The sequence below is a fragment of the Heloderma suspectum genome, chromosome 1 (assembly GCF_057233095.1).
Source record: "Heloderma suspectum isolate Gila_16-S chromosome 1, 16-S_ref, whole genome shotgun sequence".
Classification (NCBI taxonomy): Eukaryota; Metazoa; Chordata; class Lepidosauria; order Squamata; family Helodermatidae; genus Heloderma; species Heloderma suspectum.
The window spans coordinates 69,899,743-69,924,777 of NC_139458.1; the positions used below are offsets into that span (position 1 = coordinate 69,899,743).

At 43.2% G+C, this 25,035-nt stretch overlaps 1 protein-coding gene across 2 annotated transcripts; it reads left to right on the forward strand.

Annotated features, from left to right (window-relative positions):
* Positions 1-375: 375 nt before the first annotated feature.
* On the forward strand, positions 376-19,379 carry DLL4 (delta like canonical Notch ligand 4). 2 transcript variants are annotated; one of them, XM_084845680.1, is made up of 11 exons: positions 376-790; positions 914-1,177; positions 1,751-1,808; positions 3,825-4,094; positions 6,514-6,574; positions 6,747-6,877; positions 9,420-9,589; positions 11,252-11,471; positions 13,813-14,533; positions 16,502-16,610; positions 17,418-19,379. In XM_084845680.1, exons 1-11 carry the CDS (start codon positions 737-739, stop codon positions 17,421-17,423), a joined length of 2,064 nt encoding a protein of 687 aa, XP_084701806.1. In that variant the 5' UTR covers positions 376-736; the 3' UTR covers positions 17,424-19,379. The 2 variants fall into 2 exon arrangements, with proteins under 2 accessions (XP_084701806.1, XP_084701800.1); XM_084845674.1 differs by lacking the exon at positions 17,418-19,379 and having other exon boundaries at positions 461-790; positions 16,502-16,705.
* Positions 19,380-25,035: the final 5,656 nt, after the last annotated feature.

Below are 25,035 nucleotides of genomic sequence, written 5' to 3' on the forward strand. Positions count from 1 at the left end.
GCTGCTTCTTTTCGAAATTGGATGAGAATGGCATGCTCAGTTTTTAAACTGACATTTTTTTTCATCTTTGAGCCTGGTTAAGTCTTCCTTCCCTCTTAAGAGCTCCTGATTTTCAGGGGAATCGTCTCCGTTGTAAGCGCTGTAAATATCTCAACAGATGCTTGGCTTGTTAATAATCAGCTCGGCTCCTTGGTGGTCAGTGCAGAAGCAGCAGCAGGGCATTAATTCTGGATCTGAGATCTCTGCAACATTTGGTTCCTCTTCCAGAAAGATGAGAAAAAGGGGAGGGATTTCCAGAGTCTGACTGGCAGTTTCCATAATGAGCTTGCAAGGACTGGAGGCAGCTATATAAACAGCTCGAAGCGAGGCAACTTTTCCACTTACTGGACGAGCGCAGCTAGCCGGGCTGAAGGAGGAGCCGCGCCGCGCGAAACGCACAGCCTGGCGCGCCTCTCCTCTCGCGCGTCTCTGGAGTTTATCAAGGCGGCCTTCGCGAGAAGTTTCCCCGTCGACGACAGGATTAATCCCCCGACGTGGATGGTTTAAACCCCCTGCCTGGATTATCCCTTCCTATTCAGATTGGGGCGTATTCGGGCGGGGAGAGCCAAGGGCACGTTTGGCGCTCAGGGCAGAAGCGCGTCTGTGGGCCACCTGAGGAGTGATACCAGCGCGACGCTGAGGCCGACCCCAGCAGGAGGCGGCGTGCGGGGAAGCCCTGCGCAAGGCTCGCCCGAGGATGGCAGCCGGGCGCCTCTTGGGCTGGACGCTGGCCTTCGCGCTCACGCTGCAGGTAATGGCGCGGCGGCCGGCGCGGCGCGGCGCGGCGCGGGGCCCTCGGAAGGCCGGGCCCCAGAGGGAGCCGGCCGGGGTAAGCAAGCGCTGATGAGGCTCTTGTGTGTCTCCCGTTGTGCAGGGCGGCTCCGGCTCCGGCGTCTTCCAGCTGGAGCTGCGCGAGTTTGCCAATGGCCAGGGCGCCCTCGCGAGCGGGGAGCCCTGCGGCGCCGGCTGCAGGACCTTCTTCAGCGTGTGCCTGAAACACTTCCAGGCCGTCATCTCCCCCGGCACCTGCACCTTCGGGCGCATCACCACGCCGGTCCTGGGCATCAACTCCTTCGCCATCAAGGAGACGGAGGGCTTTGGCAGCCCCATCAAGCTGCCTTTTAACTTCACCTGGCCGGTGAGCGCTCACCTTGGCCGCCTGGGGAGGGCAGGGGAGGTTCAAGCCGAGGGCGCCGCTCAGCCGTACCGTAAACAACGCCTTCGAACATTTATTTCCATAACTTCGCCTCGGGTAAAAAACAAAACCAAACCAGCGACAGGCGAACGAGGCCATTGCAAAAGCATTTAGAAATGCGAGGGTTGCTTAAGTCAAGGGAAACTGTACACGTATGTCAACTGGGAAATTTGCACTCAGCAAAACTCGTCCTCGGGTGGAGGAAAAAGTGAGTGAGAGGGGGGAGAGAGTGAGTGAGTGAGAATGAATTCTCTCCTACACACAGAAACGTTTTCCCAGGAGATGACACCACTCCTGACTGAGGAAGCTCCATTTCATTGACTCGGACAAAGTAATGCTATCTGCAATTAGATTAATTCAACTGTCTATCTACTAGGACTACCACGTAGAGGTTTTCTGGGTTCACCCATTGTTTTAAACTCTGAGGCCGACGCCCCCTTTCCGATCACTTTTCACTACAGCTCCCGCTCGTCTTAAATTCTGTACCTTCCACTCACTCCTCCTTTTCCTTCGCAGGGAACTTTCTCATTGATCATACGAGCCTGGCACGCTCCCGAAGGCTACCATCCAGCAGGTGAATATGGCATGTCGCGCTGTCGTCGCTAGGGGGCGACAGCTTTTCAAAACTAGCTTAAAATGTTTAAAAACTAGTTTTTTAACCCAAAATAGTTAGGTCTGTTGGCCTCATTATAAAATAACTGTCACCTAAGCTAAATAAATAAATTTGTCTCCACCTTGCTCTTTAGAATATTTTTTCGGTGCTTGCTTTAGCTTGCAAGAATAGTTGTTCCCTACATCTCCATCAGTTTTGCTTTGATTTTGTCCCCTACTTAATCTCCACACAATTGCGTTTCCTCCCGTTTATTTTTGGCGTGGGAAAGAAAGGAGCTCTTTGGTGAGAAAACTACAAGGCTGCCAAAAAGTCCTGACTGCCTTTTCCTGTATTTTACACCTTTTTCAAATTCCGCCCTTTGGAAAAGGAATAATGGCTTTGGGATGTTTTTCTGACATAAAGGAAAAGGATATTTCAACAGCAGCAGAGCTCTTACTTTGAAAGGTTTTCTGCAAAGCCTCTCAGGGCCATGGTTAACAATAATGGATAGTAAAGGCAACAGAAACCAGTGTTTTTACATTAGTACAGTGTGAACCTTCTCACCATTAGTGCAGCCTAATGGCTGAGCCCCACATACTCCAAGTACATTGATTGATTGAATTTATATCCTGCCTTTTTTCCTCTTGCAAGGAGCCCGAGGCAGCTTACATTACCTTCCTCTATACTTCCATATACTCCTGGTTGAGTAATGTTTTAATCAACATTATCTGGCACACTGCTTGAGTTTTATAATGCAGTATTCTTCTGCCATTTAACTATAATGGTTACACATTGTCACAACTGACATTGAGGTCCTGGTTGATTCTCTTTTATGTGGAAATCACTGTGGAAATCACCATTTCTTACCATCTAAATTTGTTTCAAACTCTTCACCATTCTGAATTAAGTATATACCATCAACTGGAATAAGCACTGCTTGCTTTTTTTTGTTTTTTTTTGTTTTTAAATGAAGGCACTGGCTGTTGGAAATCTATCGCATAGACTCTGAGCTTGCATGTTGGGGCTGGAAGATTGATGCTAAATGTCATTGCTCATTAGGGTAACACTGGAGAGGAAGCACCAGCTGGAGTGTAATGTGAGAATGGTTTCAATAAGGACCTGGTGTGTGGCAGCACTGGGTAGTACTAGTTGGCATGATGCTATGTGGCAATTCCATTGTAACACTGCATGGACAGAAAGAAACACAGGTGCCTAGTGTGCTTGTCATATAAGTGTCAAGGGGTGACCTGTAAGCACGGTTACCACCTGTTTCTGGCAGGGCCCTTGCATCTTTAGCAACTACAACAGGTAGAAATTCTGCAGGTGAAGCATCTCCCAGCATGGAGGATGGGGGAAATTCCTGTTGAATTTCTGCAGGTTATGAAGCCATTACACACAAATGCCCTGCAACGCACGCGCGTGCACACACACACACACACACACACACAGCGGCAACCAACCTCTGAGAATGCAGAGGTCACTGTAGAAAATTTAAATGTATGACAGTGGTTTAGGAACTGGTATGGGAAGGGTAGCCTAGAAACATGTGTGGAACTGAAAAATAGAGAATTGTTAGGACAGTGGCTTCTCCCGAGCACGGCTGGCAGTGTACGAAGAGGGCACAAGTGATTAATTTCTAAGAATTGTGGCGTTTGGACTCCAGCTTGAAATCTCGCTCTTTTTCTTAAGGGTTTCACAGCCGTGGTTACGCAGCGCTGAGTTGCACTCCGCATTTGTAGAGGCATTTTCTTTTGCCATCACTTCCCATCTTCCAGATTCCGTTGTTGAGCCTGGCACACACTAAAGACCTGAACGCCATTATGTCCAGCCGGGGCTTTGCATGTGGTTGGAGGTCGCTGCCTGCGGTGGGGAAGCATTTCTGCCCCTGCGCGAGGGAAGAGGCGGGCGGGGGGCGCTCTCTTCAACGGTACCTACGGGAAAGAGAGGCTCCCTCGGGACTAACCCCGAGGTCTACGTGTGTGTTTTTCCCCGTCGCAGGTTCCGAGGCCCTAGCCGAGAAATGGCTCATCAGCGAAATGGCAATCCAGCGCTCGCTAGCAGTGGGCGAGGACTGGTTCCAGGACGAGCAGAGCAACGCGCGGGCCAAGCTGAGCTACTCCTACAGAGTGGTGTGCAACGAGCACTACTACGGGGACAACTGCTCCCGCCTCTGCAGGGGACGCAACGACCACTTCGGCCATTACATCTGCGAATCTGACGGCAGGCTCGCTTGCATGCCAGGCTGGACTGGGAACTATTGCACCGACGGTGGGTGGCCGCCCCCGCGCCCCCAATCCCCGCGGCGAACGGGAGGCGCTAGGCGGGAAACGCCTCGCGAGGGGAAGCTGCGCCGCGCAGGGAAAGGCGACAGCTCCCCCTGGGGGTCGCGGACATACGCAACGCCAGCAGCCGCGCGTGCGAAGTGCAGGGCGCGTGCGTTGGTGTGTGTGTGCGCGCGCGTGTGTGTTTTAAGCGACTACAAACCTGTTGTCACTTGTCGCGAGCCGGGCGCGCGCTAGTTCCCAGTGGCGATTGCGCATGCGTGAGGCCTTAGGCCGGGAGCGAAAAGGCCGGGCGGAGATCGGGGTCAGCGGGTTGGAAAGAGTTTGTTTGCGGTTGGATTGAACCACGGAAATAAGAAACAGCGGCTTTTATTCGAAGACCGCCATATGCGGGGCCGAGCGCGTCGTGCCTGGGATGGGTTGCTGCCCCTTAATGTGCAGTGGAGAAGCAGAAATGTTAGTGTAGCTTAACGGAGTGCCGCCCCCTTTGGTGCGAACGCGTCTGTTCCTGCCCCCGTAGGAGAGGCGCCGCGTTGGGGGCGGAGGAGGGGGAAGGGTGGTCGCCGTGGCGGCTGCAACGTGAGGAAACGCGCCTCAGTGAAAGGCTTCTCTGAAGCGGGCCTGAAGACAGGCCTTCTCAGAGCCTCTTGAACTCTTCACCCCTCTAAATCATCCTTACCCTTTGTTTATATTAGTTCTGAAAGACATTAAGGGCGCAGTCCGACTGAACAACAACAACAAAGGGCCTTTTTCTGGCTAAAGGTGCATAGGATGGAGCCCTAAATTTGTTTGCTAGGAGGGGGCAGCTCCCATATCCGAAACCACTTCCTTCCTTCCTTCCTGCCAGTATATGTTCAGTTACATAATAAAAAAATATTAGAACCTTCGGAAGGGAAGTAAAACCAATGAAGCGTTGGGCCCTTCCCTGGTCCAGCCCCGCCCATTCGAAGTAGTGGCAAGTTCCATGCTTCAGATAGCTCGTTCACATTTTACTGGACCTGTGTTTGCTGATGTAAACTCATAAAGAATGAAGGCAGATACTCGTCTCCAAACATGCAGCAGGCACATGCCAGGAAGCTGTCGCCAATCCAGTGCCCTCCCTGTCTTGTGTCCACTGCATGTCCCTAAGTGCTTGGCTGATGTACGGTGTCTTCCCTTTTTGTCTTGACTACAGCAAATGCTGGTAGGTTTAACTGCAGTGCAACATAAAAGTAGTGCTTCATATGTTATGCAAGCATGTATTTGCTGCCTCTTGCAGTATGGCTGTATTAAAATTAATTTTAGTTGTAGCCAAAGGTGATATCATTCATAGTGGCTGCAGATGTGCCTCTTGACTGCAGACCCTTCGCAATCAAGCAAGTCAAAGCGGATTTCCCACTCTATTTGCCTGTATGGGGGGAGATGGAAATAAGTGGATGGGGAGCCACACTTGTCCCTAGGTACAAAAAAGTTGGGGGGAGCAAGTATAGCCCCTATATCAGTGGTTTATTTGCTCCTTCCATCACCTGCTCCAGTTGCAATTACACCATTTCCTGCACCTGTGCGCCTCATAGTTTGTTTCCTCATTTGCACCCACTTCTGATCACCCTGCTGTAGATGGTGACTGCATCAAACATCCCTATAGATTTGAGAAACTATATTCCATAAGAGCTGAAGAGAAAGTTATTTTCAGTTCCAATAAGACCTCAACTACATTACGTTTTGAAACACTTCCAAACAACAAGGCAGCTTCTTAGTATGTAAGGACAAATTACTGTATTTACAAAAGTGGCATTTTGAAATTATGGGTTAGTTTAGAGCTGTACTATTGCTAAATGTTGAGTGTATATTCCACTGTTACCACCAATCCTGATAAAACAAGACAGCGCAGCTGTAAAAGTTTTAAAAATACAACCATGCTCTCCTTTGCTTGGTCTTAGGAAGGCAGATCTATATTTGTTGTGAAAACAAAACTTGGCCTAAAGGAAATTTGTATTTACGAACAATGTTTGTGCTGTAGTCTTCCTCCTTCTAGGTGTATTTTAAAAATCAAATATTAGAGTCAAAATCATGCATGAAATTGTGCAGCTTTATGTAAGTAAAATTGGTATATTTGTCCACTTCCAATTGAGTTACATAATTCTGAGCCTGACATATGACTCTCTTCAGAACAGAATTGGTCTTTTCCTTTTAGAACAAAATGGATATCTTGGATATAAGTACTCTGGCCCATTTACTGCCTGCCTAATGTAACCCAGTCAGTGCATGTTAGGGTTGTTGTGCAGATAAGATGAGAGAAATGTGTGTTGTCTTGAGCTCACTGAAGGAAAGGCAGTGACTGAAGGACTGATATTATAATAAATGTTTTGAAATGCATTCCAATCATTTTGAACAAAGGTTTGAACTTAGACCTTTTTTTTTTACAGCAATCTGTCTAGCTGGGTGTTCAGAGAAAAGTGGATTTTGCAGAAATCCAGGAGAGTGCATGTAAGTAGTCACTATATTAGATTTCAGTGCAACAACAATATGTAAATCTGACTTCTCTCCCTCTTTCATTTTCCCCATTTCAGTTGTTATCAATGGTAAAATTCTCTTTGACTTCAGTACACCCAAAGTCTTGCTAACAGTTACTTAAACATTTCAATTAATTTATTTCCAGCTGTCGTAGTGGTTGGAGGGGCCGTTATTGTGATGAATGCATCCCTCATGTGGGTTGTCGCCATGGGACCTGTACAAAACCAGGGAAGTGCCTATGTGATGAAGGCTGGGGAGGCCTGTTCTGTGATCAAGGTTAGTTGACAGAGTTATGCCAAGAGTGCTTTAATTTTAATGTGAGGGGTTTTTTTCTTTATAAATTACTGGGAGGAGGGGTCTTACTGTAGATATTTAATATTATTCATTACTGTCAAGAAGTCTAACCCATAGAGTTTAAATCCTGTTATCTTGGATGAATGCTACATTTGTAACCAAACTTAAAAGTTTCTCTTAAATTCTTATTTTTCTGTATTAGTAGTGTAAGTTTCCAAGGAGTTTGTAAATATTTGGGGTCAGATCCAACTAGGGTCTTCCTAGTTGGATATGTAGATAGAACATTCTGCTGTTCCATCTGCTGATGGAACAGCAGAATGGATTCCCCATTTCCACTGCAGCCCCCACACCCAAAAACTTGGGGGGGGGACCTACAGAGCAGATTGAGGGGTGCTGGGGGCTGCAGAGAGGAGGAGCGGAAGGAAAAGTTCCATTGCATAAGCAGAAGTCCGCTCATGCGGTGTTGGAAATCAACCTTTTTCTTTAAAATGGATTGATGTACTCAGCCTTACCTCTTGTTCCTTACCGAGAACTCTATATTCAGTTAGTTATCATAGGCTTAATTGAGGCAGTTTCCTGAATGCTTGCCATCAAATTAATGGACCTTGGCCCTTCCTTATTTCTACTTATGTATAAGTAACCTGATAACAAATGCAGAGTTTAAAATAAATGAAACAAAAATGAAATTCCAGATTCTATTTTAAGGACGCTTTTGACTATACAGTTGACATGCTTCCATGATTTCTGATGTAGCCTCTGTTGAGTAACTGTACATTCTCCAAGGTGATGGATGTATTTTTAAATTGAGTTTACAAGTGGTTTTGGTACTATGGAATCATTATGGAGACTGTCATGAGTTAATTAAGAATTTCATGTCTTCATAAGCAGAAAAAGTAAAATGTTGTGTTTTTCTCCCTACTTCTGGTTATTTAGTGACCACATACCCAGCCCACTTACTTTAGAGTACCTATACCTATAAAGCATTCATATTTATTCTGTAGACCAGCACAATTAACTATAACCTTTTAAATAAAAACATTCACAAACCTTTTTTAGGTAGTAATAGTAGTAAGAACAGAAATTTGAAAAATTTCATCAGGCACTACGTCACTTTATTCCTTGATACTGGATGTATATATTTTCTTTTGAGGCAAAAATCAGCTGAAGGGAGTGATTTTTAGCACAAAAATGGCACAAAGAGAATGAGTGAAGAACCCCTCCTCTCCCTTGCCACACCAGTCTGCTGCTCTAGTTTCCAGCTTCCAAAGCTGCATTTTGTAAAACAAAAAAATGTTGGGGACAAATGACATGTGATTGAACATTATGGGTAGTTTGTCCTAAAGAGTAACCTTTTTGAACTGTTCTTGAGTATACCAGGAAGACACCAAGGGCAGTATCTAGTGGGGCCGTTGTATGAGCAGCCCCTTCCACTGATTTCATTGCGCAAGCAGGACGCACTGCTTGTGCAACAGATTTAATGCTTCCTATACAAAGCCCCCAAACAAGCAAAAACGCTTGTTTCCAAATTGGGACAGGTCACCAGAGTTCCCTTATGTGAGCTTTGCCGACCTGCACCATTCTAAAAACAAGTGGAAATACTCGTTTCCAGTTGCTCCCAGAAGTGCTAAGTCTCTGTTGTGCAAGTGATGGGTCTTGCCTGCGGAACGGAATTGGCAGGAGTGCAGCACCCCATTGGATACCGCTCCAAGTCCAGACAAACTCTGCTCTACTGATAGTGCCAAGGTGTGTGCTAGCTCATACATACTGATTTTCATGGGATATATGCTATACAGACTTACTGTTATCCTTTGCAAGTTGGTAAATGCATGTTTAAATACAATTATTGCTAATAGGTTTAGGCACATACAAAGGATAGTGTTGGCTCTTAATGCTTCATACAATTAATGGTTTGTCAGGCCTGAGTCAGGCCCTTAAGAATAAAACATTCTTATGGTGGGCTTTGAAGCCATCAGCCTCCCTGAGAATACATGGACAGTTATTATAGGGTGTGTGAGCTTATATTGATCCTTCCCGGTTTTTATTTAAATTGCACTAGCAGGTGAAATGCTCTTGTACTGTATTGTAAATGTAATGCATGTATCTCATTCCCTGACCCTTTTATGTATTGAGAATTGGATGTAGGACAAAAGTGAGGGCCACCAGCTAAGCTGTCTCTGTGCTTTGTCTTATTACATATGGAAAGCCTTTAAACTTTGCTCATCGTGGCAAAGTTTGAAAACTGTGCTGCAGAAAGCTAACTAAAGTAGTGACCTTACACACCCTTAAACAAGTTTATTTATTTTAGGCATGCTGAATAGCCTTCCTGGTCTGGGAGGCTCATTCTGCTAAGCCAAGTTAAGCAATTCTCATTGTTTTTATTGACAATAAATTAAAGGTGTTTTGGTCAAAGTCATTATGTTTTGCTGTTTCTAGTGCCTCATCTTTTGTGTTATTATTTATTAAAGCATAAATATCTCATTGCCTGGACATTTCTCTCTTTTCTTATGCCCGTATGTCCTTGAAGATCTGAACTACTGCACCCATCACAAGCCCTGCAAAAATGGAGCCACTTGCATGAACACTGGCCAGGGAAGTTACACATGCTCCTGCAAAGAGGGTTTTACTGGCATTGACTGTGAACGGAATATCAGTGAATGTGACAGTAATCCCTGCAAGAATGGAGGCAGTTGCACGGTAAGGACTAATTATAAACTGGAAGTTAAGTTGTGAAAAAAGAAACCTAGTGGCTTTCCAAAATACTTTATCATATTTATATCCTGCCTTTCCTCCAAGTTGCTCAGGGAAGCATGTGTTAGGTTATCCTACTTTATAGGTAGGTTTATTTATTTATTCATGAGATTTATTAGCCACTCATCTAGCCAGCTACCCGGACACTCTAGGCAGCATACAATACTAATAACACGAAATACAACAAATTTACATAATCAACTGAACAAAACAACATAACAAAACAACACTGCTTTAAAAAACCCTAACCCACCCTAAATGCCTGCCTGAAAGCCACGTTTTTAAAGCCTGGCAGAAGCTCATCAAAGAAGGGGCATGATGGAGGTCACTAGGGAGAGAATTTCACAGAGTGGGGCCATCACAGAAAAGGCCCTCTCCCTAGTCCTCACCAGCCTAGCTGTCCTGGCTGATGGGACAGACAGAAGGCCTACTGAGGCTGATCTCATTGAGTGGTGTCCCTGGTGTTGTTGGAGGCGCTCCTTAAGATAGACAGATTAGGCTGAGAGGTAGTGATTTGGTGGTGGATTCCATCTTGGAGACTCTTACTGGCCACTGGAGAAGGAGGAGAAACACTGAGACGTTGTGGTATTATTTAAATAATAGTGCAGATACAGCTGATGAAAAGATGGTGGCATAGAGGGGCCTGCATACATACACACAGAGGCTATGGCCTCGGCCTGCAGGATAATGCCACTGTATAATGCCTCTCTCTCACTTGTGTCATGTGCCTTCTTTGATCTATACAATAACTGCTCCAGTAGTACTTTCAGCCTTACCCACTTCATCTTAGTAGTGTACGTATGTACAGTTCCACAGAAAGTTAACAATTCCTCTTTTGATCCTCTTTGCCCCAATGACACATCATTCTGGGGGGGGAAATCATGCTATCCTGTACTCCTTTGTAATGACTAAGGGCATATGGAAGTTCCTACACTTGAGGACAATAGTTCCAGTAGTTTCTGTTTGGGAAGACAGTCGTAGTTATTCTCAGTATCCAAATAATCTCCATTTTCCCTTTAGAGCTGGTTCCTTAGGATATCCAGTGGTAATTAAATATGATTTAACATTTAACAGCAGTAGGTCAACCTTAAATTTAATATAGGGGCATTTTCAGTGCTCTTTCCAGTAATAGATCAGATGTACGCTGTTGGTATGACCCAGTCTCTTTTGAGTATTCTTACTTAGTTTTGTGGTGTATATTCCATTTTTTTACCTACAAAACCTTTTAGTAATTCTGTTCAGAGCAGAGGGTTTCACTATGATATAATGAATAGCACTAATTTGGTTATAATGACATTGTTCTTAACAGAAATTATAACAAAGGAGAAGGCAAAACAGGCAACATCTGAGTACATAGTCTTTGATGCAGAATCTTTGATTAACTGCTTCTATCATTGCATCAGTTCTAACCCGCTAGTTGTGTGGTTTACTTGTATTCTAAACTACCACACCAGCACATCAAATCTAACTCCATTTTATTTGAACTTGCTTTGGGTTTATCTCTGAAATTCATGCCACTCAGAGAAATGGAAAAGAAAACTTGCCTGAAAGCAAGTGCAGTTTTATGGAGCTACATTTTAAATGTCTTTTTTTGTTTTTGTTCTGCAGGATTTAGGGAAAGACTACAAATGTGCATGTCCCCCAGGATATGATGGTGTTAACTGTGAGCACAGTGCCCTAACTTGTGTTGACTCTCCATGTTTTAATGGTGGCACATGTCTGGAAAGGGAAAAAGGAGCCAGCTATGCTTGCCTTTGCCCCATGGGCTTTACAGGATCCAACTGTGAAAAAAAAGAAGACAGATGTACCAACAACCCCTGTGCTAATGGTAAGTCCATTCACCAGGAGGAGTTCTCCTTTTGAGGATGATAATGAAAGCAACTTTAATCTGATTCTGGGTTTCTCTCTTGGGGCTTCTCTCCACATGGAGCTTTTATCCTGCAGTTGAGATTGCTCCTGCACTTAAGTTTTCAGGCTCTTTACATGACGTCCGTCTCCCTCCAGGGTGTCTCCTGCACTAAATGCCCTTTGTTCCATTTTTAAATAGATCACAGATAATGATCTATCAAATTACCCCCTTGTGTTCTGCTTGAGTTCCCTCCATGAAAAGAGGAAAAGCGGCAAGAAGAGAAGCGAGATCAGTGGAAGATCCTGGAAGACTTAGATATGGGGAGCAGGAGGGGGAAAGGGGAGGGGGGAAAGGAAGCGTGTGAAAAAGGGAGTCGTTGTGATCCTGCATTTAAAACAGAAGCAGAAGGCCCCGTTTTAAATGCAGGATTTTAGGCTGGTGTAGAGATGCCCTTGATCTGTCAAATTCCTTCTGTTATAATGTATTCTATGCATTTTCTGCTGAGCTCAGAGGTTCAGACTATATGTTACATGGATTCCATGTTTCTTCTCCACATTTAAAAAATCAAAATCAGCCTGTGCAAAGTGGAGGAAAAGAGCCCTTTCTTCCAGTGATTTTTTTCAAAATAACTCTTCCCAAGCTGCTTTTCAACCCATGGATGCGCCCGATCTCGTCTGATCTCGGAAACTAAGCAGGGTCAGCCCTGGTTAGTACTTGGATAGGAGACCGCCTGGGAATCAGGCTTCCTGCATTGAGCAGACCATCGAAGGTCTTGTAGGCCCCTTCCAACCCTATGATTCTATGAGGTTCTACAAGGATGCGTGAGGGCAGTGGCTTGCAATTCTGCTGGCATATGTATATGATCATTTCATTAGACTGTAATAGAAGTTCAAGGAACAGGGGGATCAAAGGGCATGAAAAAGTGCACAACTCTATTGCAGCATTACCATTGCTTTCATGGAGTAGTTTTGTAAATCACAAGGCTAACTTAATGCATCAGAGATCAATTCTACTTAAATGAAACTGAGAATGATAGTACATAAGCTGTTTGCCTCTTTCTGAAACCAGTTATCTAGAGGTGATGGGCTGTCCCTCACTGGGGGATTACAAGCAGAGGCTGTACAGCCATTTGTTGAGGATATTCTAGCCCTGAGTTCCCTGCACCAAGCAGGGGGTTGGACTGCAAGACATAGGTCATAAGATGCAGGGGAGCTGACTAGACTTGAAACTCTTGTGGCAGGCATTTAACCCCTTTCCTCCCTATTGTTCCAACAAAAATCCTCCCCCATTGGTGGCAAATCGCAGCTTGTGGGGTGGGAGTGATTCTGCAGCCCCACAGTCCTGAGTGGGATCACAGACACCTCTGGAGTGGTGATTTGCATTTCTAAAAGGATTCACACAACTTAAAGAGACACATTTAGCATTACTCATAGTTTGGCCCTTAGCAAAATCTTCAACTGTGAATGCCATGTTGATGTATCTCATTTTCTTAAGCCTCTGCACTGATTTGTTGTTGCATTCTGGGCCAATTTCTAGTTCATAGTAATTGCATCTAAGTTTTCCAACTTGCTGGGCCCTTTCAGAAGTAAGAATCATGGCTTGCTAAACAATTGATTAGGAAGCCTAAAACTAGTGTTTGGCCCACATGCTCCTCCCTCCTCACCCATACCCTCCTCTCCTCACATGCTGGCCTCAATCCTGGTTTGTTTAAACCGGAGTTTCCTGTTATGTCTGTAATGGGGAACTCTGGTTTACTAACCAGGATCAAACAATGGATAGAAGTGCTGAAGCTGGCACGTGAGTGGGGAGCATATGGACCCAATGTTCATTCCCAGTTTTCTAAACAATAGTTTAGGAATCTGGGATTGTTAAGGTCCAAACTGACCCTCTGCCTGTTACTGTATTTTTCTCCTCATTTCTTCTTGCTTTTCTGTTCACACAACCTCACTGGACCCCCTTTTCCCTTCTACATACCCCCACCTTTGTGCCTTCTGTATTGCTGCTCCCTGTGTTTGGAACAGTCTCCTTCTCTCCCAGTGCACTGAACCAACATTTCCCCAGTGATTAAACCCTTCCTTAAATCTTTCCACTTATTCCACAGTATTTTCCTTGGGCACCTCACATAAACTGATAGTATGTAGTACAGAATATGTTCCTCATGTCCTTGTTTATTCTGTATCAGATTCTTCTCTTCAACTTTTCCTATTGGTTATACTAATATATTGTAGGTTCCTTCAGTAGAAATTGTGTCACGTCCACGTTCAGTGCAACACACAGCGGGCACTAAATAAATGAGCTTTTAATGTGTTTTTCTCTACAGGTGGACAGTGCTTTGTTCTGGGCCAGCAGCATGTGTGTCGCTGCCGTCCTGGCTTCTCCGGTCAGAAATGTGAGATTATCATCAGCAAGTGTTCCAGAAATCCATGTTCCAATGGAGGCTCTTGTCATGATCTTATGGCTACCCATGATTATACATGTACTTGCTTGCCAGGCTACACTGGCAGAAACTGTGATATTAGAACTAGAGATGGATGTGCCTCTGGGCCATGCCAGAATGGGGGAACATGCTACGTTGGACTTTATACTGCCAGTTTTGCTTGCCACTGTCCCCCTGGCTTCATGGGCAGCCATTGTGAATTTCCAGTGTATTCCGTTCCAGTAACTGTTCCAGACCTTCCTAAACCAGTTCCATGGGTGGCTATATCCATGGGGGTAGGGCTAGTGGCTCTTCTTATATTGTGCTGCATGATAGCTATAGTTATCCGGCAGATACAGAGGCACCCAGAACAGAATTCAGAAACCATGAACAACCTTTCTGACTTCCAGAAGGAAAATCTCATCCCAGCTTCTCAACTTAAAAACACCAATAAAAACAAAGACCTTGAAGTAGACTGTGTGCTGGAGAAATCAAACTACAAACTTAAGAACCACACATTGGATTATAACCTGGTGAAGGAGCTGACAAGTAGAGGGGCTCAAGAAGATAAATACCATAAAAGTGAAAAGTGTATAGGAGAGAAATCACACTTCTGGTTACGCAGGTATGAACACTTCCTTAATCAGTCTGATTTCTCTGCATAGCTGGAAATGGTGAGGAAGGAAGTTTATGAGTGGAAAGAACTTGAGTAGGCAGCATATAAAAACGAGTTTGATTCTTCAGGGTGTGATAAATGAATGGAAAACGTCTAGCTTTGACATTTTTTACTTCCTTGTACATTAATAGAGAAGAATTGGCAGTCAGTCAAGTTCTGGACGTGTTTTCCCTTCCTAAATAGAATAAGAAATAATTGTTTTTGAGCATAAGAAATTAAATAAAACAAAATAATTAGGTCCGAATAACCTATTGGCTGCAGACAGATACGAATAGTCATATTTCAGGTGACAAGAGAAGAAGATGGGTGGCCATTGGTTATATATTTATTATTGTCAGCAGGCTTCATCTTTATTTATTTATTTCAAATTTGGGAGCCATTTTTAACCCCAGCCTGTGACATTATATCCACTTCTAATGTTTTTATCCTATATATCACGCTGTCTTGGTGTTTCTCATTCTCTTTCCGCCCCATCTTTATCCTTCTCTCTCTTTCTTCTCTTTAAAAAAAAAAAAAGCTTATGAAAATAAAGGAAATTGTTGGTAATGGCCCTGTTACAGTCCACCTTAGGTTGGGACATAACCCAGTTGTAGGTCAGGATCTACCAGTTCCCCAACCAAAGCAGTGCCACAGTTAGAATAAGGGCTGTCATCTGCATTTGTCCCTGTCAGATATATTAACTTCACAAAGACACTTCTCCCTAGGTCCATAACACTTGCATTACTCAACCTGATTTAAGTGGTCTTGTGAGTCAGGTCTGTGAGAAAATGAAGAGGGAAAGAACAAAGTATAGAAGAACAATTCCTAATCCTAGCCTTTGAATAAAATATTTGAAAGATGGCCATACTTTTGCACATCTGTTATGTTCAAGTGCCTATTAAGGACTGACAGTGGTATTGGGAAGATAGCTATCTCGCCATCACTCTGCCTCATCACGGAATTTTATGGGGGGTCCTGACATTGTCAGCTTTCACTCATAACCCTCCCATGTTTTCCCACCACTTCCATCTTTTTTTCTTACTGCAGAAAATCTGCTAAGGGAGGGAAAAGATGGAATAGTTGCATAATAGCTTCTCATTGGTAGTTCTAGGAGCCTTCCATCTGGAAGCACCCTTACCTCTCCCTTTTTGAAATGGGAATAATATAGTTGGTACGATAACGGATAAATATTAAAATTAGTGAACTGTTCACCATTTTATTGGCGGGGGGGGGGTGTAAATAGGGGCCCTCTATGTGGCAGGAACTCTTGGAGGAGCACAATTCATCTTTCTCCACTCTGGGCTCTGCACCTTCTTCATGAGGTCCCTGTGATTTGAGGCCAGACTATCTTGTGTCAGGAGTGGTGGATGTTTTTCTCCCACTGTAATGTTGTTCAAAAATGCAGTGTGTTGTTTTCATAGGAGGGAATAGCAGCCATTGTTCTATCAATTACAATTGTATCCTGCCTTTTTTCTCTCTTGCGAGGAACCCAAGGCAGCTTACATAGTCCTCCTCCTCTCCATTTTATATATGAGAGTAAGTAAAGGTATGACTTCAGGGAAAAAGTCTGACTGGGAGACTAAAACTGTTCCCTCTTCTTGGTGACCCTAATATTTTGAGCGTAGGGGTAGGTTTGGTCCCCCTCAAGTGTGTCGCAGATTGAATCTGGTTTACTTTTCCAGTATAATGTAATGAGTGCTGCTGGAAGTCAAGCTACCGTCTACCTGCATAGCTCCAGCTTGGGTTCCATTGCTTGGTCATTGTATAGTGTCAAGCTAGAATGTATTGGGAACTGGCATTTTTAAATATCTGCAGTCTCTCATGCTATGGTCTCTTCCTTCAACCTCAGCTTCTGCAGAAGATCCTTTCTTTACAGTTTAACACATTTAATATTTTGCTTAGAGTTTTTACCATGCATTTTATCTGTATTTTCTGTAGTGAAAAGCCAGAATGTAGAATATCAGCAATATGCTCTCCAAGGGATTCCATGTACCAGTCTGTCTTTGTGATAACAGAGGAGCGAAATGAGTGTGTTATAGCTACAGAGGTATGTATGTTGCCTACATAGATGTTTGCGGTGGTTAATATATAGAAATGTGACATGTTTCATAATGAACATCTGAAAACATTGCACTGCGATGTTGGGCTTTCAAGCATCATTTGCATATATCTGCTGTGACTAAAATAAGTAGTGGGTAGAAAATGGAACTCTTTAATGCTGCTTCAGATCACCCTGACAAACAAAACTTAGGAAAATAGAGAAATCAATAAAGTGAATCTTGGGTTTGTTTGTTTTTTAAAGGGACATTTTAAATACTAAAGTAAAAATGTTGATTTGGATCCTAACTTCTGTGAGCAGAATTCTTCTCAAAGAATAGTGCTTCCCCCCTCCCTATTGCAGCACCTTGCACCTTCTGAAAAGCTGCTCCTGAGAGCTGGGAGGCCTCCTGAATGGCATGGAATGTAGTGCAATGAGGCTATAGCAGAAAGAGGAAATTGGAGGAAATCAGGGAAACCTCGTTGCGCAAGCAGAAGTCCCTTCTGCTCTCACAAAGCACCTCTGGATCCAAGCCAGTGGAGCTGGGGATATTAAACATAGAAAATACGTACATGAAATCTCAGTGAATTCAGATATTTCACTATATAAGGTCTATCGCAAATAGAGATTCACAGGAAGAGGTGAAACATGCATATCGCAAAGGTCCTACTATAACTAAAAGAGTGCATAAAAACACATTAGGGGATGAGTTGGAGGTTCGACATTTGTATTTGCCTAAATTTAATTTTAAATTGACATTGAACAACACACTATGCCTGCTTCTCATTCTTTTTTCCCCAATTTGTTTGTGGATAGGTATAAGGATGAAGGCTACTCTGTTTGCACCTCAGTTTTGGAGATTCCACAAGGTGGACATTCCTGCTACATTGTTTACAATTCAGAATTGGATTGGACTTGTATTTTTTTTTAATTATATGCAATTTGCTGCTCTCAGGAGGAGGAGAGGATGGAAGTGGGTGAACTGGACAGACTGTGAATTTAAAAGGTGCAATAGACCTTTTTTTCCTGTTCCTTTATTTTGAAGTTTAATAGGAGGAATGTAACTGACTAGAAGGAAGGGAAAGACAGAAATAATGTCTCTTACTAGCCTTTGAAATTACGTTGCTGCCAGTTGCTCATGGACTTGTGTGACTTTCCAGAACCTCAGTCTTGGGAGGTGCCAGTTGGTGCAAAAGGCACTCAGCCATTATCACAGAGTATACCAACAGTACTGTGAGAAGAATGAATGGAGAAACATATTTTTCTATGCAGATAATAGATACAGAATAAATGAGGTCACCATTTTTTCCTGGATTTGAAAGTGCCTAAAGCGTGTCTGAGAATCTAGAGAGCCCAAATCAAGACATACCTGCCTTCCCACCCACCACTCCCCAGCAGTACTCAAACAGTATTGGCCAGGAGTAGCTATCAGTACCCTCCTGGTGCCTCCTCTATTTTACATCCCTTTTCCCCTTCCGTATATTGCTCACAGACAATGTAAGGGAAGATGGATACTGAGTTGGCATTTCATCTCATAGGATGATGTTTTGATGAACTGAGCAGTAAGTTGGGATTTGTTATTTCTGAACCACAGGGCCATCCATGGACTTAAACTGAAGAGAAGGAGAATCCTGCCTCCTTCTGCTTACTATGTGGAAGTTTAATCCCAGTGCTCACTGAAAGCCTTACAAGTGCGTTTAAAATCAATCAGCTGTTTTCATGCCTTTTGCACTACTAGTCACTATGAAAAGAAGTGTTTCTTCTTCATTATGCATTAGGAAGGACTTGGATTTTTTTTCAGATATGAGTCTGGTGCCACCAATTCAACTGCAAATAATCACGACTGGGGAAGGCAATGGCAAACCACCCCGCTACAGTCTGCCATGAAAATGCCAGTGAAAGCGGCATCCCTCCAGGAGTCAGCAATGACTCGGTGCCTGCACAGGAGGAACCTTTCCTTTCCTAAACTGTTGATTTTTACAGCCAGGGGAAGTGTTCATAAGTCCTGCCTTTTTACTCCTTGCTACAGAACAACCACCACTATCTACAGTTCAATCCCTTTCCAAATGTCTAATAAAGGCTAAGCTATGAAGGGGACTTCTTGAGGGATATAGTGTGGGGAAAACCTTAATTCTCTTGGTTTGTCCTGCTACAAGGAAAGGAGTAACTTACGTTTTGAGTCCAAAGGAGCTGTTCTGACCTGGAAAACTCAGTGCACAGAGACTATCTTATACATTTACAGCAATAATAATAGACATTTCAGATAGGAAGTGCTGTGATGTTTGTAGTGATAAACAAGTACTGTGGGAAAGAGAATATGGCGGAAGCAGAGAGAGGAAGCAAATTTTCATTCAAGGAAGCTGGGATTGTGCTTTCTCTGGTGGAAAAGCAGTGTTGCTGACCTTGTAAATCCCAGCATTGGATTAGTCCACCTACAGCCTTGAATTGTTCAAGCGATGTATTGCTTGGAATGTTCACTACTGACCTTTTGGTCCGACCATTCAAGACCATTATGAAGATGACCTTCAAAAATCAATAATATGGTTTTACTAGTGTCTGTTTGTAGTTTATTTTGAAGCCTGGTATTTCAATAATTTAAGAAGAAAATCAGAAGCACTGAACTTTCTACGTTTTGTAACATTATTTTGTATATAATGTATATTTATAATCAAAAACAGAAGTGTAAATATGTTTATTACTTATGTAATGTTTTTATGTGATGACAAAGTTTGAATTTTATTTTTTTTCCAAATAATGAAAATACCTTCCTGCTACTACAAAGTTTAGTGTGGTTTTTTGTTTTTTTTTTTTTTACTTTAGTTTCATGATCTTGCAGTGTTTACAAAATATCTCTTAGTTGTAGAAGTTAAGCAGTCTGGCAGCCCTTAAAATAGTAAAAATTTGTTGCTGAGCATAATCTGTAAAAAGTTCATATTAGTATTTTTTTATAAACTAATTCAGCGTACTTTTTGAGTTGCTAAACTTCCTTGATACAAATTTAAGTTCTAACCTATAGCCTTAAAAAAAAAAAAAGCTATAGGACCTCTTTTAAAAGTCCTTACAATAGGAATAAAATCCTGTCTTGTACATCCTGTTTTTGCTAGAAAAGTCAACAGAAAATAATCGCATTTTTAAATGTTGTCCATTCTGGAGAATGGTCATTAATAAATGCAGTTCTCAATTTTATACTTAGCTAGCAAGCTAAAGTTCCCTTGCTAACTTGTTACCATTCTGTATTCTAATCGGAGCTCATGATGTATCAGCACTACTGTCTATTCCAAAACGCTTTCAGCGGGTTACAAAGTAGTAGGCTAAAACATGTGCAAGATAATGCTAATGAGGCCTAATATTTTGAAATGGCATATAAGATTCCATAACTTACAGAATTATTTTCAGCATTAACTCAATACCTTCAGCTGTTATTTGAGAGTGCTTCCAGATTACTGCTTTTCCCAACAATGGTAGTGTCTTGGCACAAGTAGTATGGAAAATTACCCAGACTTTCTGTTGCCATTGCTGTTTTGGCACCACAGTTTCTGGGCTGCTCTTTAGTCCATTAAGACTAGCAACAATCAGTTTAAATCTTAGAACAGTCCCTATGTGGATTATGAGCGGCAAAAGCACTGTTAACCCATCACTTGTAAAAAAATAAATAAATAAATCTCAGTTTGGAAGTTTCCTATTTTAAGAATGGTTTGCTAAGACTTACTCTATTCTATTTTAAAGTATATTTTTAATAAGACAAATGCTAAAGGCTATCAAAACTGCCAATATGTGAAGCCAGTGGAACGTAATCAGCTTAAATCCAAGGACTCTGTTGATATGTGGATTGTGGTGCATATCTTTTCTAAAACAAAATCATTTTCAAAATAATTTGAAATTACAAACCCAGAATTTTTATCACGTCATTAACAACATTTCATAATGACAAAAACAATGAAAATCATAGTTTGCTCTTTTAACAATATGCCATTTTGTTTACCTTTAAAAAAAACAACCTGTGTGTGCTTCCCTCTTTAATTCTTTTCTTAGTAAAATCAGTTGAAAATCCTAATGAGTCTCCTTGACTACCATTTGAGGCCATAATCAAGATGGAACACAGAAATAAAAAGATCCCTCCCACCCCCAAACACTCACCCTGTAGAGCAAACTATGAAAAACAAGCCATTGACAAAAAGCGGAGCAGATGCTCCTGATTTGCAGCCCTTACTTGGCAATGTGAAATAAACCCAACAGATGCTTCTCTTAATTGAACGCATGGATTACATACACACACACAGTCCTGCTTCAAACAAAACAGTCAAACAGGAAATAGTCAGGGAACTCTTCCCACAGCTTAGGCAAACAGGTCTGAGACCCATACCTGGCTTTTGGGTCTCAAGATGAAACAGAAAATCAAATCAAAGGACAGAGCTGAGTCCTATATCTATGACAGCTTGCAAAAAGGTTATATAGATTAATTACTGAATACGTATTCACACATGCTCCTACAAAACAGATAGACAAAAAATAGCTCTAAAACACTGTATGCATACACACCGGCAGTACCAAGGACAAACTCCCAAAGAGAAGACCCTTTCCTGAAATAGACTATCATAGCTTTAGGACTGTATGAGCAGGAATCCGCCTATACAAATCTGCCTGTATGATCAATCCCTTACCAAGTCATAAACCTTTAAAGATTGCTGGCACGTGAGATCTCAGCACAGGATAAGGTTTTACTTTAAAACTGAAAGGACAATTTTTTAGTTTAGCTATTCAGAGAAATGGAATTGCAGGATTATTTGGTGGAGTGGCCATGTTCAGGGTGAGTGATACATGGCCATAAGTAAAAAGAAGTAGGGGTGTGCATGTCTGTGCGTGTGTGCATTAGTGGCAGGCATCCAATGGCTTTACTACCAAATTTTAATCATGATAAAAAAAATTGCTGTTTTGCTTATACAGAAAATAAATTTATTTTCAGAAGTTGTGTGTGACCTGGTTTGCACAACATGGCATGGCTCATCATCGATTATTTAACCCATGGTTAGCTGTTGCGCCCATGGCCACAACCTTACACATCCAACCCTCGCTTGTCGGTTGTCATGTCATGTGAACCCAGCAAGCGTGGATTATGCAAGGGTTGTTTAATGCATGTACACTGCAGTCTCACTGTGGGTTAAATAACCTATGGTGGGCTGTTGTTGTCAAACTGGCCCTGTGTGTGTATGAGAGAGAGATGGGACTTTTATTGTGCAATTGCCCTGCCTCCTTTATAGAATTTTTTTTGGGGGGGGGGGGGTCCAGATCATGTCATCTTTCATTTGTAACCCTCCCATGTTTTCCCTCTGCTTTTTTTCCTACACAAAATCTGTAAGGAGAGGAAAACGGAATAGCTACACAATGTCTTTTAATTGGTAGCAATAGGAGCCCTCCATCTGGAAGCACTCTCAGTCTCTCTTCAGCGCTACACCATTCTTTGGCTTTTGCATGCAATGCCCCAACCTTATTCCTGACTGCAGATGCTCTGTAATTATGAAGCTTTTACTGCTAGATGTTGCCAATTTTATTAAACAACCTGACCGCCTGTGAGGTGGTCAAGCTTCTGTGGCAAAATTAATTTCTGACTCCCTGCTTGGAAAATATAGACATCTCTGGAAATAGAGCAGCCCGTAAGAATATAGGTCTCCCACCCCTGACCTAGAAAGCACAACTCCCCCTGTATAAGTATCAGTGCGTATTATTACTTACTCAAATTGAATGTAGTATTAATACACTGTGAATTTGCTTCTTAAATCATTAGATAGCTACCTAGATAGAGAAAAAATCAGAGTCTTTCGTGTAAACATTTTATGCTGAAACTGACACAGGTTATGTCACTGCCCTGTTAGATTCTTTTATCCAGCTTGCCTGATGAATTTATATTTGTTGTACACCAGAGATAAGACTGTGTTTGACTCCTAATCCACACTCTAGTTCTGAAGATGTGTTATAGCTCTAAGGCTCTTTGCCACACACTCTGTTTTCCTAGCTGCAGTGTTCATAGCCTTTTAAGTGAATCAGAAGTAAAAAAAAAACAACACAGCTACAAAGAAAATACCTGTTTTTGTTCTAAGAGTTGTTAATGTATTAAACCTCAGTGGTGTGTAAAAAGGGATGGTGGAGACTCTTTGCTCTGCATTTGCAAAGGTGTTGCTGTGCATCTCCATATCTACAGAAACCCACAACTTCATCCCTTAAAGATAAAGGTTTAATCTGTCCCATTCTGACCTTCTCAATAATGTCATTCACTTCCCCATCTCCACTTGCACTGGTGCTTTATGTTTTTGCTCTTACAGTGTAAGTTCTACAGGGTGTGGAACAGGGTTTGTTTTCTAAAACATTCATCTATTTCTGCTTCTGGCTACCACAGTTGCATAAACCACACACAAAACATAATTCAGAAGTGTTCCATATGCCCCCACTGGACAATTCCTGTCAGCTCAGCAGTGCTCCGACATGGTCACATCACACACCACTCTGATAATGTTTGAGCTATGGAGAATGCATTTATCTGTTGACAGTCCTCGTTATCAAAGATTTGCTGGGAGGATTCCGGCTTACTGTGGGTTTCCAGAGGGGAAAAAGGGGATTAGACAGTGAACATAAGAACATAAGAGTCATGCTGGATCAGAACAAAGGTCCATCTAGCCCAGCATTCTGTTTACACAGTGGCCAACCAGCTGTCGACGGGAGACCCACAAGCAGGAGATGAGTGCAACAGCACCCTCTTACCCAGGTTCCCCAGCAACAGCTGTAAATAGGCTTACTGCTTCTGATTACTGGAGGTAGCTTAGAAGCATCAGGACTAGTAGTCATGGATAGCCTTCTCCTCCAGTAATTTGTCTAACCTTTTAAAGCCATCTAAATTGGTGGCCATCACTACTTCTTGTGGGAGCAAATTCCATAGTTTAACTATGTGCTATGTGAGAAAAGGGATACAGATGAGAGGTGAGGTAGCTGGAAGTGAAGAAAACACCACAGTGAGAGACTCCTTGCTGACTGGAAGCTTTGGCTACACTCCCCCCTCCCCCCAACCCTTCTGGTTTCTGTGCCTTTCTTTCCTAGACACTCCAACTAGATTTACAAGCTGTTCTCTGCAGCAATGATAAAACTTGTGCTTTCCCAGAACCACCCCTAAGCAAAGATTCCCAAAATTCTGCACAAGATCTCAATATCCTAGGCATTCATGGCAACCCCAGACAGCCAGTGCATTTATGCACTGAGTTTTTATAAGAACCCACAAGAGCCTGTGGTCAAATCCCCTCCTGTGGGAAGCTTCCTGACATCCTAAAGTGGTGTGAGTAGGGATGTCGGAGAATTCCGCCATGGATCTCGGAGAGGCCGAATGCCAGTGCATTCGGCCCCCCGAACTCCGTGGCGGAATGGCCTGCCGCCCGCCCGCGGGTCCCCCCCGGGACGAGACTCACCTGGGGTGGATCTTCTGGGTGGCGGTGGCTCCAGCAGCAGCGGCGGCCAGTCTTCCGACCACCTGCCGCCACTGCCATTTTCAGGCTTGTGTAAAAATTTTTTTTTTAAAGGCGTGATAGGCTACGTAAAGATTTACGTAGCATAGCATGGCTAGGTTTAAAAAAAAAAAAAGACGTGATAGGCTACGGAAATCTTTACGTAGCCTATCATGGTTGGGTGGGTTTAAAAAAAACAACAACCGCGTACGCAAATTTGCGTTCCTTACTTTTACCGTCTTAATCTACGTAAATATTTACGTAGACTATGACAGCGAAAATAAAGGGGAACACAAATAGCGTAGCGGGCGCTATTTGCGTCCCCTTTTGATTCACCGTTTTAGCCTACGTAAAGATTTACGTAGGCTAAAACAGGGAATCAAAAAGGGACGCAAATAGCGCCCGCTACGTTATCTGCATTCCCCTTTATTTTCGCCGTCATAGTCTATGTAAATATTTACGTAGATTAAGACGGCCAAAAAGAAGGAACATAAATGGCGGCGGCCACAGCCGTCGCCTTTTGCGTACGCATTTTTTTGTTTTGTTTTTTACCCAGAGCCCTCCATGGCCAGAAATCCGGCTGCGGACAGCTCTGGCCTGGCCGGGCCTGGCCTGGCCTGGCCAGCTGCTCCGCGGAGCTGCCACGGAGCACAGCCGGCCATTTGAGGATTCCGGGGGGAGGAATGGAGCGCCTCCCCCCCCCCACCATCAACATAATCCACGAAAGGTAAGTCACTTTCGTACTTCCCTAGGTGTGAGCAGTTCCTAGGAGAGGTGGGATTTCTGCCCTGCCCAGCCCAAGTAGGTTTGCCACCTAATTATCATCTTAATGGTCAGAGCATACTTTTACTCTCTTGAGCAGTTTATTTATTTATTGCATTTACTAAGGATACAAAACAAACCAAAAAAAACACCTCTATCCAGCTGGGCCATGTATTTTGCTGTACTTT

Coding starts and splice junctions, on each gene's coding strand:
- DLL4 (XM_084845674.1), top strand. CDS start 737: ATGGCAGCCGGGCGCCTCTTGGGCTGGACGCTGGCCTTCGCGCTCACG. Junction 791..913: donor CCTTCGCGCTCACGCTGCAG/GTAATGGCGCGG, acceptor CCCGTTGTGCAG/GGCGGCTCCGGCTCCGGCGT. Junction 4,095..6,513: donor TGGGAACTATTGCACCGACG/GTGGGTGGCCGC, acceptor TTTTTTTTACAG/CAATCTGTCTAGCTGGGTGT.